Below are 15668 nucleotides of genomic sequence, written 5' to 3'. Positions count from 1 at the left end.
TTACCAAAGTACTTTTATACAGACTTATTCTACAGTTTAAACGAACTTCGAACTTAGTTTAATTTTATAGTGCATTACTTTCAACATACACATAGTAAGTGGTATCATGCATGCGTATCAGAGCCGACAGGCTAAGTTTTGAAAGATCCGGAAACAGAAAAATGGCAAGATCTGAAGGGGATCAAAATTTAGCAAAGTTTCATTTGCGAATCATCAATGTTGTAGAAATTAAAGAAAGGAAATTTTATAGACATTATTTTACGCGATATTATAACTTCTTGAATTTATAATATGTTTAATCATTATGATATATTATTGTTTACCTTTGAAAGATAAGAATTGATCCAATTAACAAAAGTCTTCTTCTGTACACGTTCTTGTTCATCTGAAACAAGAAAATTTTCTATTACAATATTTTGGGATTTTTACGAATACATCGAATAATTTTTATTACTTCTTTTTATTTTCATATTCTTCAATAAAAAACAACTTTCATTAAAGTGATTGCGTCATAATACTGACGAAGCGCGTTACGATGACTGCTTTATTTTTAAACATGCCGTCATATTTGTCACCTTCGCATCGGTCGTCGCATCAGTGCACGAGGTTTAGTTAATATACGTATAATTAGAAGTACTAAACTTTATATGTAACTAATTAGTTATACAATTAATGCTTAACTCTTTGAGACACATAAACTAAAGGCTATAAATAAACTTCAAAGATTCAAATTAACAAAAGTTTGATTATCAATCTATTTCAAAGAAATTAAAGAATTCATCATTAATCATAAGATAGTAATACTATCTAAAGCGATGATTTCTCTTCTGTTTATATACAAAATTTACGAATCAAAAAAAAAAAATTGTATTATATAAGTGTTGATAATAAGACTTGTAAAACAAATCAATAATAATAGTGTTTAAATAAAAGGGGACAATGATTTTTATGTTGAATAACAAAAAAATAAGCACCTGAATCTTTGCAACGTGTTCTATTTATACGTATATTTACAGATATCATATCATCTTTATTTTTTAGTTATTTTTAAATATGATTATCAATGTACACGAGTCATTAATGATACTGTTTAGATACACGATATCTCTGTTAATCTGTAATAAAAAAGAAAAATGTATAATTCGATTCAATAGTAAAATTTGATTAATTAAATCAATGGCTATTAATCGGTACATTGACATGGTACACAATGCTATCAATAGATAGATTATATGTCACGAGGTTCCCATGAAACTCTATAGGTGAAAGTTACGCAATTGGTATTCAATTTTCATGTCTACTCTATATTACGTCAATCTACTATATGTAATGGAATCTTTAAAGCGGAATTTACAGTGTATTGATTTCTTTTTTATTAATTTTTATTATTCTTATCAACTTTCTTAATCGGTACTATTCAGGACATTGATATCTAGTCGCGAATATTCGTGTAAATGTTATTGAAGTTGTATATATAAGTTTCTTAGGAAAATTCAATAAATCACAATAGGTCTGTAACCTTTATATTTCTAATAGTGAATAGTCACGCATAGTTATAAGTATATTAGTGAGTATAAAGTGTAAAAGTATATTAGTAAGTAAAAAGTGCTAACTACAATGGTCAGCAGGTTTTAACGTCATTATAAATTCCTCTCTGTAATTATTGTCTCATTATCTTGTTTATGAATACTTATTAGTCGTATTAGTGATTGCAGCTTCAAGCGTGATTATTCTTAAAATGTACAATTACAATTGAATGTCATTAAAAACGCTGAGAATTATTTAAATACAAAAAAAGAAAAAACAAGCCAATTAAGATCGATATCTTGTCATTTTTATATATTGCACTTTTCAAGATCATATTATTTCCTAAGCAAGAAATGCAATATATAACTCTCGATCGATTTAATTTTAGATCTTTTAGGATATTCGTGATTCTAAGTTCGCGTGACGATAGCGGATGGCAGAATATTCGTGCTCTTGTACTACTACTCGAACACCAAAAAAGCGTGGAGGCCGCAAAATGTGTTGAGGACTGTACGTTGAAATTATCTGACCTAAACGTTCCTATTCCTAATTTCTGTGGCTATGAACAATCAGAAATATAACAGAGAAATGTCTTAAACTTTGACATGTCGCATAAATATCTTAACGTTTTCTTACGAACAAATCGAGCTTTTATTTCTTTATTTACGTGTACTTTATCCAAAGTTATTGTAACTATTTTACATTTAAATGAACTAGATTTTAATAGGTAAAAAAAAGATTAACGATTCTTATAACAATCGATATAGAAACTTTGGAACATGAACTAAAATTTCTTTGAATCAGGTATTAACTTCGTAATATTCAATGCTCCGACAATTTCTTATTTTAATAAATAGATGGTTAATCTAAAAAAAAGCTATCAATGAATTGAGAAGACTTTCTTTAGCAGAATATCTATTTTCTCTCTCAATGACTTCGAATTAATTCGTAAGCATCGATAAATCGAATAAAAATCGCTAGCTATTGAGCTGTTAATAACAAAAGAAGTGAAAAGTTATTTTCATAAAAAACTAAGATTTTACTTAAACTCTCCTATCATTCATCATTAATTATTATCGTTGATTGTATTGCTAATCGCTATAAAATTATTTGGTAATTGCTCATGATATTTCACAAACCATAAGATCGCATGTTATATGTTCTTAGGATTCGCATGTAAATTTACTAACAAGTACAGAAGTTGTGACGCATGCAAATGCACGAACCGGTTTATGTGGAACGACACTTATTAAGATCTTGTATAAATATGTAAACCCAGAAATGTAAATGTAAATCGAATATTAACGGAATGGTCACAATCGAACATCGAATATGGAACAATATCATTTAAAAAAAATATCATTAAGTATATAGTAACCAGAAACCTTTAAAATTCGAAGTAAATTGATATGAATAAGTAATGTATGTGAATTAAAGTCGATTGAATTTATTTTTACCATTCCTGTTCTTAAATTGCTACGACGATTAACTAAATAAAAATTGCCAGAAATACGTTACAATAGTTATATTAGTCCTCAGTGATAATCCTTTAAGACTATCAGTACGAACCATAAAAAAATAACATACTTTTTATCTAAAATAATATCTTTGATAAAAACAAAAATTTATTCGAGAAATCGATCAATTTTCGTTAATTTTTTCTTTGAAAATGGTTTGTCTAGTAATATTGTACATACAAGAGGACTCTCACAGAAGCTTATCGATCGACCCAATTGGACCGTCAACTACTGACTTTTTCTTTTAGGGCAGAACCAGTCTTACCATCGTCGGCATACATATTATTCGTAATCGTTTATTCAAAGAGATAATAGCGAGCGTTCACCATGATCATTGTCGAGCTTGTAAGAAATAAAATATAAAATAAAAGTTCTCATTATTCTCCTGAGACCGAATTACTTTACTCCGAGACTACTTTATAAAATCATCTTCTGAAGCTAAATACATAATATATATGTAAAATTAATGTAATCATACAAGAAACCAGAAAGATACAAGGGCTTAGACTTAATGATGTTTATGTTGAATTTCTTTTAATACATATCTATATAATTCCCATTTAATTTGTTCGTCTTCTTACGAAAATCAACGAAGGCGATCTCTGATCACGGCATGCAATAATCGTTCCTCGCCATGTAGACAGATTACACATTCAGGAAAAGAAATCGGAGAGCGAAAGAGCGAACATGATTCGACCAAGAAGATAGGAAAGGCGATAGCCTTGAACTGACGCTGCTCGCTTACGTCACCGTTAACCATTAGCGGCGTTACCACATTGAGGTTTATATACGTCTGTCTGTCGCTTAAATTTACTATCACAGTCCGATGCAAATTGTAAACAATAGCGTAGAATATCGCCTTTACGATGACGTCTACTACCGTAACACTTTATTGTACGCATACCATGATTTAACAATGAGATCGAAACCATCAACCATCGTTAATTAAATTATTTTTGATTAAACGAAAGTTGCTCGAAGATGAAAAATCAAAAAAAAAATGGAAAAAAGTATTCTACTTACTTCGAACATCAAATTTATAAATTATCGCATCGGCGAATAAAAAAAAATGAAAGATGAGAATGCATTAATGAGAAATTATGTAAAGGAATTGTTACAAATGAAATCTGAGTAAGACTACTTGCGTAAGATGATTACCTGATAATAATAAGAATTTGTAAAAGATGTCAGATTCATGACCGTGATATTTAAGAAAATAAATCTAATTCTAAGCGTTATTATTTTCATGCGTTGCACATTCTCGATGTCCTTGCATCGAAAAACCTAATTTTTCGATCGTTAACATAGTGATAATGAATTTATTCTATTATGAGCTCGTTGAAAAAGGTTCGAGAGTTTTATACCTTATATAATTATAATTAAATATCTTAATCTCTCGTGCGATATATAAAACCAACCAGAAGTTGTAACTTTAATAATCATTAAACGTTAATACCCATACGTAAATTATAATTAAACGACACCGTGAGATCTATTAAGAGATAGATGTACTTATACGCTGCAATTAAGAGACAATAACGACGATTGATCAATGAGTAACGACCTAAAAACCGACCTAAAATGGAAACACATAATGTTACGCGCTTCATTAATTCTTTGTTAAGAAAACATTCTCGTTCTACATTTTTTGCGTATTTCAATTTTCTATACACGTTACCAAGTGAAATTACATTAAATTTTCTAAAAAGTATCGAATTCTTTCAATCAAATTTTATCAAGGAAATAGCTTAATTCATGATAAAGAAGAGTAAACATTATAAGAGTGCACTGATAACCATTAAACGAATATAATCAATGATTAAAGATACTATCAAATTTCAAAAGAAGTAATCGTCGAAGTGACAAATAACAATAAAATTAAGCGAATAATATCTCACCTTCGATCTTCTCAGATTAACAAAGTACGATTAACAAAATCGGAAAGATCTTATAAATAAGGACTTAAATCTATATACCTATATGTGTAGAATTTGTAATCGAGATACATATATGCTTACATATTCTTATGACAAATTTTACGTTTACCTAAAATACATAGAATATTTTCATCTTTAAACAAGATCAACTCGGTAAATTAAATGAAAATGTCATCGTTGTAAAAAGATTCGATTCGTATGAAAAAGAAAAATTGTAAGGACTCGCGAACATAAATCCTCTCACGTTCGAAGAATCCTTGACATTATATCCACATGTATATGAGATACATACGAGACACAGAAAGAAGAAGAAGTATTTCTCCTTGAAAGTAAAAAAAAAAGTCGATGATACCTTTGATCTGAGCGATATGCGCATCGTATTGGCTCCTGCTGCGTAGGTGTTCCATTCTAGCAGCGACATTCTGAAAACTCTGGTTACGATATTCCGCGTACCAAACGGATGGTGGTCGATCGTCCGGTGAAAAATGTTGACAATTGCTGTCTCTTCTTTGAAAGAAATTCTCTTCCGATGGAAATTTAGTAAAGGATGTTACCGAGCTGGACTTACTACCACCATGACTTTGAGCACCGTGACTATGACTCTGATAAGCGGAGTCTTCGAGGGCGTGTTCCTCGCTCGGTGTCCTGCTCATTTCCGGGAATACGATCGGGTCACTTGTAGAAACGTTAGGATCATTTATGGAGGTCGACGAGATTATTTCTCTAGTACTTTTTCTAACGATGACTTTCTCGAATTTGACGACTTTAGCGCCATTTAGATCACCCTCTTCAATAAGTCTCTCGAAACTTTCTTCGAAGGAGGAATCGCTGGTCCTTGACGATGGTCTTGCATACGATGAACGAAAGACACGAGCACGCGAGGAATCGACTTCATCTGGAGGTTCATCGGTACTTGTTGGTGAGCCTCGACCACCGGTCCATACTTGTTCGAAAAAGTTCACCCTATCTCGAAGTCGGCCACCACGTGGCGTTCTAGGACTATCCTGACGATCAGGACCACCTTCATTCCTAGGTGGAGTGCCTCGTCGCGACATATTTTTATATTTAATTTATGCTCGCGAGGACCGAGCTCGATTCATTTACTGTACAGTCATCCCATTGAAAGTTGACCTCACGATCGTCGAGCGATGTTTTCTACAAATGCCGTCTCTTCCGATCTTCTTCATTGAAGAGTCTCGGCTCTTTTTGATTCTTTCGTAGATGTAAACCAATTAGTAGACACCTGTTCAATGGATACCACACCCCATGTACTATATAGAAAAGAGAGAGAGAGAGAGAGAGAGAGAGAGAGAGAGAAATATTCTTCACGCGCCGTTGACACCGCACCCTCTCGACGTTCGGTCGTCCGCATCGACAGGGACAGCTGCTGATTTTGCTGTTGCTGGTACTACTTTTGGTAGCCTGTTCACACCGGCCCGGTTCGTTCTTCTCTATTAATGTGTGTTAATATGTCTGGCTCAATTTTATATAACACGTATTACTCCGGATTACGTACTGGAGACGGCACGTAACGCGTATGCAAATGTCGCGCGTGCGTGCCTGAGTTTATGGAATGCACGTATATACATAAAGGAACGTACTGTGCCCGCGCACGACGAGCGTCGGTTCGATACTGGAGGCACTTCAAGCGATGTTGCTTCCACCTCGTTCGCAAGTCCCACCGCCCGCGCTCTCCGTCACTATTATAAAGGCAACGACAACGACGAGTTCGATGACGAAGATACAAGGATAACGAGGGTAACAGAGGCAACAACAAATACGACAACGAAGATGAGGATAACGAGTCAGTCGGCGTAATAACGTAAACGACGACAGCGTCGAAGCGGTTTTGGCATTGACGTCGATGGAATCGGCATTTCTCCCCTCTCCTATATTCTCTATACGAAACCTTCTCGATCAATCCTCTTATCCTGACCTTTTCTCTCTCTCTCTCTCTCTCTCTCTCTCTCTCTCTCTCTCTCTCTCTCTCCCTTTCTCTCTTTTTCTCTCCATTACCATCTTTATTTCTCTTCTATCCTCTTCCTTTCTTTCCGATTAATTCAAGTCTAGTCGCATTGTTCTTATGTAACTAGTCTCATAAACGAATATTTTTTTCATTTTCACGTCCAATCGATCGGACTTTTAAAGCTAGTTTTTCTTGTGATAGTGGACAGGATAAAATTTATCCCGCACAAAAATCAGTACAATCGATCTGTACTTGGAATAAGAGTTTTAATCGCGAATAGGACGGTCTGTTTCTATTTTGTCGATAAGTTATCATAATTTATTTTTGTGAGATGAAAAATGTAATAAAAGTTCTTACGATATTCTAACGACCACCCTATATCGCGTCTTAATCGATCAATCTCTTCATTTCTTTTATTTTCATCCTACTTTTATCTTTGTACTTAATGCCAGTCATTACAATATTACTCACTTTAAATTGATAAGCATTGCAATCATATTTTTACTTTTAAGACTCGATAAGCATGTAATCAACGTTGCTCAATTTACGTACGAAATGAGAACTTCGTTTCGGGTGCTCAAAAAGAATTTTGAATCAAACGTTTTTAATTAATTTTTATGATCTATTTTTTGTGCATAACGATCTAAATATTTTATAAATAATCACGAGAGATTTATTACATTTTCCATGTACAAAAAAAAATAAAAATAATAATAAGACTTAAAATTTTCTATTGATAGGATAGAACATCATAGAAACGTGAAATCTGGAATGACGTTTGAGCAACAAGTGGTGAGAAATTGGTTCACGGCAGTTATGTATACGCTTGATTATGTTTTGGCATAGATACCAGTACGAACGGAAAAACAATTAGAAGGTTTTTTCGTCAAGATCTTTGAAATAAAGGTCAGAATTAAATTATCAAATTCAAAGCAAATGTTTGCTCACCTTGTAATTGTTGTATCGTAGCCTGATATTCGGCAAGTTTCTCATCAACATAATTTTGGCTTTGACTGGCGATAATTTCTGCAGTACTAGGACCACTGGATTCTTCATCGACTGGTGTGTGATCCAATGGCACACTAATATATTCGTAATCACCGGATCTATAAGGTGCTATCAGGTATTCCGGTGGCGCACAGGGTACAGGTGATATTATATCGGTTCCAAGTGGATTCTATATAAGCATATAATTATTTTTCGAATAAAATATTTATTATTATATGCAACTCGCAATTTGTTTATAAAATATAAACATAATAAAAATTAATTTATATTTTCTATCATATCTACAAATGTACAAGATAGCATGTTGCTAGTAAATCGATACTAAATGTCAAGATAAAACTAACTATATTTGAAGAACTAATGATACGATAGCGTGACTACTAAATGACTACCAATATTGACAATTATAAGTCTCGCATAATAAGTGATTGATAAGGTATTGGTATTGGTATTGCTGTACTAACCTGTACTGGTATAAATGGTCGAGGAGATTGATTTCCTTGAGCAAGAGACGATGGCCATCGTGGTCTTGGACATTGAATGTAACTATGCGGTGGATAACCAAAAACTGGTGACATCCCAGGTGAAATTGGCATTCCGATCGGTACAGGACTCATTGAATGAACCACACCAGGATATGAATGTGGTGACATTGGACGGGTGTGATGGACAGGTGTCGGTGGTCTTCGTGAAGAGGAAGGCGAATATACTGACGGTGGTTTGAACATGTTCGACGGAGTGGATGTATTTGGTCCACTTGGCGTACTGGTTCTACCTGAGGAAGCGCCGGGAGGTCCATGACCTCCTGGCGGTCTAGACGGATGCTGTGACATTACGCTTAGCTATTTCGAAATGTTCTGCACCTCTTCTTGATTTCTATCATTACTGCAAAACAAAATAAATAGTAAGACTGACTTGACATCATATATCTTAAATCATTTTTTCAGTATTTAAACGTCGATAAAGTAAAAGAAAAATTATTAAAAGAAGAATTAGCTAAAAGTGAATTGAAATAATTATTATTTTCAATTCTTCTTAACAATTCTATAGATTTGTACGAAAGGATTAGGAACAATTGAAAATCAAAGTTTGAGATAATCCGAGGATTACAAGATAGTTATATGGCTACATTTAAAGACTTGCATATGCACTTATACATTCTAAGAGAAATCAATCGACCAAACTCTGGGTCGCATAGTGACAGTGAGATGAGTAAATCTGGATGGCTCCAGGCCAAAAGTATCTTGAAATAGGGTGCCTACATTGTTAGCACCTATCTATGAATTCTTATACATTAATATGAAATCAGAACATCTCGTCATAAAATATATATATACCAGATGTAAATTAGATGTTTGACAATTGTCATCAATAAAGCCAAGTCATTGTCATTTAGTTATTGTAATCAATTAGTTGCGAATTGAATTACAATTTAACAGATCTATTATCACTATTTTTTTTTAATTTGATAACTATTTATTTAAAAACTTTAAAAGATAATTTTAATTTTCTTGACTTAATTTTATTTACTCTTGTCAATACAATATTCTGACTTCAAATTGTTAAGTCTTCGTTATAATTAAGACATACGTTAGACCAAGAAAGTATTTGTAGAACTTCTGTAAGAAGTTTTAGATTCAGAAAGAGTTCATTGATACTAAAAGGTTTAGCACCTGGAAGGTGCATACGTGTGTAAAGAAATTCATTCATATTAACGATATGATCTTTATAGTCATTGAAAAATAATGATAAACGAATAACTACTCAATGTATAAAATTATAAATGGTCCGTTTTATGCCTTATCTGTTACATATATACATATTCTATTTTTACATCGAGCAAATACATATTACATGTATAATTAAACGACAATCTCCTTTGAATTATTTAAAATATATCGATATATTTAAAAGTATTGAATAAGATGAAAACCTTAAGGTTCTTTGTTGGATGTCGAGTGTAGGCCGCCTAAATATAGTACCATTTCTATTTTTGCGTACTGCGACGCTTATACACAAGCGTCCGACAAACCACCACCAGGTATATTCACGATGAGTGCATCAGATATTTTAGAAAGTGACAGACACACATATTAGCAACCGCGATCGCCCTTCCAGTCACATCACAGACACGTGTGCACGTGCGTAATTTTTGTTTTCGGCACTCCTTCCTCTCTCTCTCTCTCTCTCTCTCTCTCTCTCTCTCTCTCTCTCTCTCTCTCTCTGTATTTATCTATCTATCTATCTATCTATCTATCTATCTATCTATCTATCTATCTATCTATCTATCTATCTATCTATCTATCTATCTATCTATCTATCTATCTATCTATCTATCTATCTATCTATCTATCTATCTATCTATCTATCTATCTATCTATCTATCTATCTATCTATCTATCTATCTATCTATCTATCTATCTATCTATCTATCTATCCATCTATCTATCTACCTATCTATCTACCTATCTATCTATCTATCTATCTATCTATATATCTATCTATCTATCTATCTATCTATCTATCTATCTATCTATCTATCTATCTATCTATCTATCTATCTATCTATCTATCTATTTCTCTTATGCTGTCACTGATATCAGCATTTCCACGAATATTTCGTTTCTTCAAAAACGTTCTCCAGTCTGAAGATAGTTGGCGGTACCTTCGATTATGACCATGACCTATTAAACGAACAAAAATAAATATAATATACATATATTTGCAAAACATATACCAGAAGATTGTCCGGATAATTAAACTGATCGGATTGTAATATAAATGTGATATTCAAAGTAAAATAAATCTTGCTAATAATTGTAATTAATTTTGATCGATTAGAATTTTGTTTGCTATAGTAAAAAAAAAAATTATTCACAAATTACATAACACTATTTACGAGATGTAGAGAGATATGAATATAATTTATATAATTTAAAGATTATTATATATATCAAAAAATGATTTCGTAACGTAATGTTAGAAAATGCATAAGTAATTAAAGGTAATACTATGCTATACTTGTAATAAAAATCGAGATAGACATTTGTTTTCGAAATAGCTAAAATGTAAATTTACGAATATCAAAGTACGTTTTTCTTTTGACATGTATTATGCGAATATACTGGCAAACTCTGTCTTAGCACACAAATATGTATTTTGTAGTTCATTGTCTAAATCTTATGCAAATATCAAGAGATTATTCTCGAAGAAATATTGAATCGAAAATTGGGTTCGATTTCGAGATGGATTATTCGATGGAAGAGACATAAAACGGCGCAGCACCAGTCTCTGGATCCTGGACCTCAGATGCTGCGTCCAAAAATAAAATCTCTGCCGAATTGGTGATCAGAAATAGTCCCGTTCGGAACGGATGTCGTTGACAGAGGTTGCTCACATTGGCCCAGCAATGGGCAATTATTGGAACTCATCCATTGCTAATATTCACCCACGTGAATCACAATGATGTCGCAAACTTGTTTTTTTTAATTCGCTAACATACGATCTAATTAAAAGCACCAATAGCACTAACATCTCGAATATTTGTTATATCCAAATAGCAAAAAAATGTGGATTTCTATTTAGAGTAGAATCCATTCTACATATCGAGTGATTAATATTTTTCCGTACAAACTTATCTAGCCAAATTCAATGAATAAGATCTATAAGAGTAAAATCAATACTCACCGACAAATCCCAAAGTAAACGTCAGTGTAATCAATGGTGAAATTTAACGTGCTCTGATCAAACAAATTCACTCGAAATGGCTTCGTAAACGCACTTCTGATATAATCCTTGTGCTCCTTTTTATGGATGTGCAATTTTCGCTAAAATCTCTCCTGAAGAATAATATAAATGGTAATAATGTAGAGCACTAAAAAAAAACTTTATCGAATAAATTTGTCCACGATCCAAATACAGAAACGTAAGTAAAAAAATCGTACGAAGAAAAAACGAACCAAAGCGTCTATCGTAGGAGAACCGAATCGTCTATCTCCAGTCCGTGACCAAGTTCATGAAGAGACTGTCTTCAACACCGTGTCATTGGTCCACGGTAGGCGCCGCGACGCTAGCCGGCGCTTTTATATTTAACTTTTGCATCATTCGACGTACGATTTAACGGCAGCCGCTTCCCCTGCTCTACCATTACTCTTTCTTCTTCTATCTCTTTTCTTTTTTCTTATCCTGTTCTTACCTCTCCTCTCGACTCTTCTTCGTAACCGCCCTATTTTCTTGTGCTTTTTACTTCGATGATGGCACGTGCTACGTTCGGCTTCTAATGACGTTACTTACATTTATAGCTCATCGATAATTTTGGTCAGCCATTCGTTTGTAGATGAAGAATAAAATTCATTGAGAATATCAATAATTCAATTGTTCGAGATGATTTGGAAATAAGAAACCAATTACCTTAATAAACCAATTTGTAATACGATACTATTAAATGTTTGGTTCATTTCGTTAGAACCGATACTAGAAACTTAACATTTCAGGATAATAATTCAGAAAATTTATTATAAAAGTATATTTCAACAAACAATTTTATAAATGTTTATATGATATTTGGAAATAAATATCTAGGATTTAAATATAGAAAGTAAATCTATTTAATTCAGTTTTAAGAAAATTAGTTACACCTATGTGTCTTCCTCTAATTATTTATTCTAAGATTAAAGCGGATAGTTCATTTTGAATAAATTCTCATCACTGTTATTAAATAAATTTATTAAAATATATATTTTTTTAATCTTATAATATTATAGATGTATGCCTTACATAAGTATTATTAAATAATTTCGTAAGTATATTATCTGGAATTTATAATTAATTAAAGCTTGCATTAAAATTATATATTTTAAGATTTGAAAAATTTTAAATGACGGTTAAGTCATTACCACGTTTTCTATTCTTCAAGTGTACCTTAATTATTTCTAAAAATTCTAGACGATTAAGATGCATGTAAGCAATGGAAAACATTTGCAACGCTGTCTTTTCAATATGCACATTACCACTAGAAAACAGATCATGTGCCAATTCTAGACAAGTTCCGAAGTCACATTCATCTGCAGCTATTGTTGCAAGGCGTACAACTTCATCGAGTTTAGACATTGCTTTTTTACGCTCTTCTAAGGAATCTGCCTCATCTATTTTCTTAAATATTTGTTGTAATTCTTCTAAAATATCAATAGTAAAATTATACTGTAGTTATAAATAGATATGTAGTAGAAATAGAGTAGAAGTTTCTTACTATCAGTCACTGATAATTCTCTATAACCCAATTGTGTTTTCTTATTATATGGTACAACGATCCCAGCTTTATGAAATGTCCTTGTAACGACTTTCTTCTCTCGATTTATCATTTTGTCTGTTTTTCTTTCTAAAGTTATATTATGTTTCTGAGCAAATTCTTTTAATTGTTTTTGAAGTTGTAATATACTTGTCTTTTCGAATAGATTAGCCGTTTTCAATGCATCTTCGATACAAACACTGCAATTATATAAACAATATTTTAAAATATTGTATGAAAGTTAAAAATTTTATGTTTGAATACATACTTAACTGCACCAAATATATTTTCTGCCTCAGGTTGTATTATACAATTTACATCTGCTTTATTTTTTACTACAAATATTGGCTTTTCATTAGGCTCATCTCTCCAATATCCAAGATGTAAACCATCTTTTTGTCCTGCAATAATTGTCTATAAAAGAGATGAATATATACATAATGACAAAAACTCATTATGATGCTTTTAATTATTTATTAAAGATTTTGAAAATAACTGTATTTAAATATTTATTTTAACACATACTTGAAATTCTGGTGGATCATAATAATATCTCCAATGTCCAAGATATTTTTCTTTATCTTTATTTTTAAAACTTTTTAATTTATTATCTAAAATATCGAAAGGACCCACGAGATTGAGATGAACGGATTTTAGGGCCCTTAATGCTGCATTGTTGGAAATAAGTTTGCAAAACTCATAAAATTGGTAGAAATCTTCTGGCATTTGAACTAAGAATAAATTTTTAATATTTTCTTTCATACAATTTGGAGATAATATTATACAAGAATCATCACTGTCTGTCTGATTGCTATTATCAAGTGAGGCACAAGATTTTTCTTTTATTTCTTCTATATTGTCTTCAACCATTTTCTCATTATTTGATGTTGTAATTAAATGTTCATTATCTGTTTCTATATTATCAGTATGTTCTGAATTATTTACATCAGCATTAGGAACATTAGTCTTAACTTTTTGAATTTTACTCGAAACAGAAACAGAATCTGCTTTTTTCTTATTATCATTTATTTCTTCAAATTTTCTTTTATTCCCAATTAATATTTTTTGACTAACTTTGGCTTCTTTCTATAAATAAATAAAATATATTTTTATAAATATATATTTTTGATACCTCAACAAATTAGTATTGTAGTTATACATTCAAAATCAAAAAATATGATTATCATAGAATTAATGTTGAAATACAGAGTGAAATATGTAACTGAAATCATTACAATTACTGTATAAGTAATGATTTTAAAAACATTTTAAAAAGAAGTTAAATTTTGAGGGGAGTATATTTTAATATTAGTTTTTTTGTACAAGTGAACATATAAAAGTTATATGAATGTTAACTTTGGTTTCTTAAACGGAATCATATGTTTTTTAATGCTTTAGTTAATAAAGCTTGACAATTTCTATAAAAAAGGATTAACCCATATATGTTGAAAAATGATTAGTTTAAGAGATATTTTAATATAATCATAAGAACAATAAGAAACTATTATTACTAATATTTATTTACTATTATTCTCACTACACTTTAATGTACATAGTTCCTTATCGAAATTAAAATATCTCCTAAACTAATGGTTTTTTAACATAAATAATTTAATATCTTTTTATACAGAATTATAAGCTGGATCGACTAATGTAATAAAAAATATATGATTCCACTTAAAAATAACAAATTTGATTTTTATATATCTTTTACGCATTCTTCTACCAAAAAACTAATCACGTCAAATTATGTTTGTAATCATTCAACTTTTATCTGAAACATTTTTCATTAAAATCATTATTTACGTAGTAATCGAACAGCTTTCAATTACATGCTAAACCTTGTATAAGAAAATCTGTTGATAATATGTAAAAAGCCTTCAAAAAATATATCTTATATTTTTATAATATTAAAAGATAATAAACATATAATATTATAATATTAAATATAATACTAAAATAATAAAGTTTATAATATTAAAAATAATAAAAATGATATCATACTTTTTTAGTCGAAAAAGGGTGTTTATACTTATTATGGTGCAATGAATTTTTTTGATAACATTTCGCGCCATATCGACAAGGTATTCGTGAATCATTTTTGTAAGCAAGAAACGCTTTATCTTTATAATCTTCTGACATTATAACAAAAAAGATGAGATATAAAATAGTGAAAAATAAAATAATTATTTTATACTGCACATTTATAAGGCAGTTAAAAAAGAAATATTTTTATAAGAATTTTCGACGGTTGATATCTTCGCTGTAAATCTATAAACTACAGAGCGCGCCCTCTACTGACCATAATTTCAATGAAATATAAGAAATACTATAGCGAACATGGTGTGCAAGATAAGAACTACTGTGATGTTCCAATGCTCTGACGCTGTAGTCGGACATCAAAAAAAGAACTATAATTGCCGAGA

The 15668-nt window shown here is 31.2% G+C and overlaps 3 protein-coding genes and 1 long non-coding RNA gene across 11 annotated transcripts in view; 1 reads left to right on the top strand and 3 right to left on the bottom strand.

Moving 5' to 3' along the window:
• Window positions 1-6190, bottom strand: part of Msp300 (Muscle-specific protein 300 kDa) — a 77067-nt gene extending 70877 nt beyond the window's left edge. For 4 of the 7 annotated variants that reach the window (XM_085664892.1, XM_085664894.1, XM_085664896.1 and 1 more), the window contains exons 1-2: window positions 5334-6190; window positions 324-385 (exon numbers count right to left, since the gene is read on the bottom strand). In XM_085664892.1, coding sequence (XP_085521018.1) covers window positions 324-385; window positions 5334-6036 — 765 coding nt within the window. In that variant the 5' untranslated portion in view covers window positions 6037-6190. The remainder of the gene's footprint in view (window positions 1-323; window positions 386-5333) is intronic. The other 3 variants (XM_085664893.1, XM_035861770.2, XM_035861777.2) reach the window with 3 other exon arrangements.
• On the bottom strand, window positions 977-12108 carry LOC146873188 (uncharacterized). Its single transcript, XM_085664907.1, has 5 exons — window positions 11915-12108; window positions 11643-11794; window positions 8420-8840; window positions 7896-8124; window positions 977-1115 (listed from the first exon to the last, which is right to left on the bottom strand). Exons 3-5 carry the CDS (start codon window positions 8786-8788, stop codon window positions 1111-1113), a joined length of 603 nt encoding a protein of 200 aa, XP_085521033.1. The 5' UTR covers window positions 8789-8840; window positions 11643-11794; window positions 11915-12108; the 3' UTR covers window positions 977-1110.
• LOC118439756 (uncharacterized) lies at window positions 6723-8597 on the top strand. Its single transcript, XR_014983841.1, has 3 exons — window positions 6723-7231; window positions 7688-7853; window positions 7917-8597. It is a non-coding gene; the product is annotated as an uncharacterized LOC118439756 (long non-coding RNA).
• A 595-nt stretch (window positions 12109-12703) lies between the features above and the next one.
• Window positions 12704-15556, bottom strand: Hpf1 (Histone PARylation factor 1). Of its 2 annotated transcripts, none has more exons than XM_035888283.2 (5): window positions 15247-15556; window positions 13768-14328; window positions 13511-13656; window positions 13204-13442; window positions 12704-13126 (listed from the first exon to the last, which is right to left on the bottom strand). In XM_035888283.2, exons 1-5 carry the CDS (start codon window positions 15382-15384, stop codon window positions 12828-12830), a joined length of 1383 nt encoding a protein of 460 aa, XP_035744176.2. In that variant the 5' UTR covers window positions 15385-15556; the 3' UTR covers window positions 12704-12827. The 2 variants fall into 2 exon arrangements, with proteins under 2 accessions (XP_035744176.2, XP_035744175.2); XM_035888282.2 differs by having other exon boundaries at window positions 12706-13129; window positions 15247-15551.
• Window positions 15557-15668: the final 112 nt, after the last annotated feature.

Source organism: Vespa mandarinia, chromosome 2 (genome assembly GCF_050613455.1).
Source record: "Vespa mandarinia isolate Hongniang chromosome 2, ASM5061345v1, whole genome shotgun sequence".
Taxonomy (NCBI): Eukaryota; Metazoa; Arthropoda; class Insecta; order Hymenoptera; family Vespidae; genus Vespa; species Vespa mandarinia.
Note: the sequence above shows the minus strand (reverse complement) of the source record. Positions and strands in the feature narration are given on the sequence as shown.

What these genes read in the sequence shown, in the direction of transcription:
- LOC146873188 (XM_085664907.1), bottom strand. Translation starts at nt 8,788, where the DNA reads ATGTCACAGCATCCGTCTAGACCGCCAGGAGGTCATGGACCTCCCGGC. An exon ending in GACCATTTATACCAGTACAG is followed by an intron (nt 8,125 to 8,419) that starts GTTAGTACAGCA and finishes ATGCTTATATAG; the next exon opens with AATCCACTTGGAACCGATAT.
- Hpf1 (XM_035888282.2), bottom strand. Translation starts at nt 15,384, where the DNA reads ATGTCAGAAGATTATAAAGATAAAGCGTTTCTTGCTTACAAAAATGAT. An exon ending in ACCCTTTTTCGACTAAAAAA is followed by an intron (nt 14,329 to 15,246) that starts GTATGATATCAT and finishes ATTTATTTATAG; the next exon opens with AAAGAAGCCAAAGTTAGTCA. An exon ending in ATGATCCACCAGAATTTCAA is followed by an intron (nt 13,657 to 13,767) that starts GTATGTGTTAAA and finishes TCTCTTTTATAG; the next exon opens with ACAATTATTGCAGGACAAAA.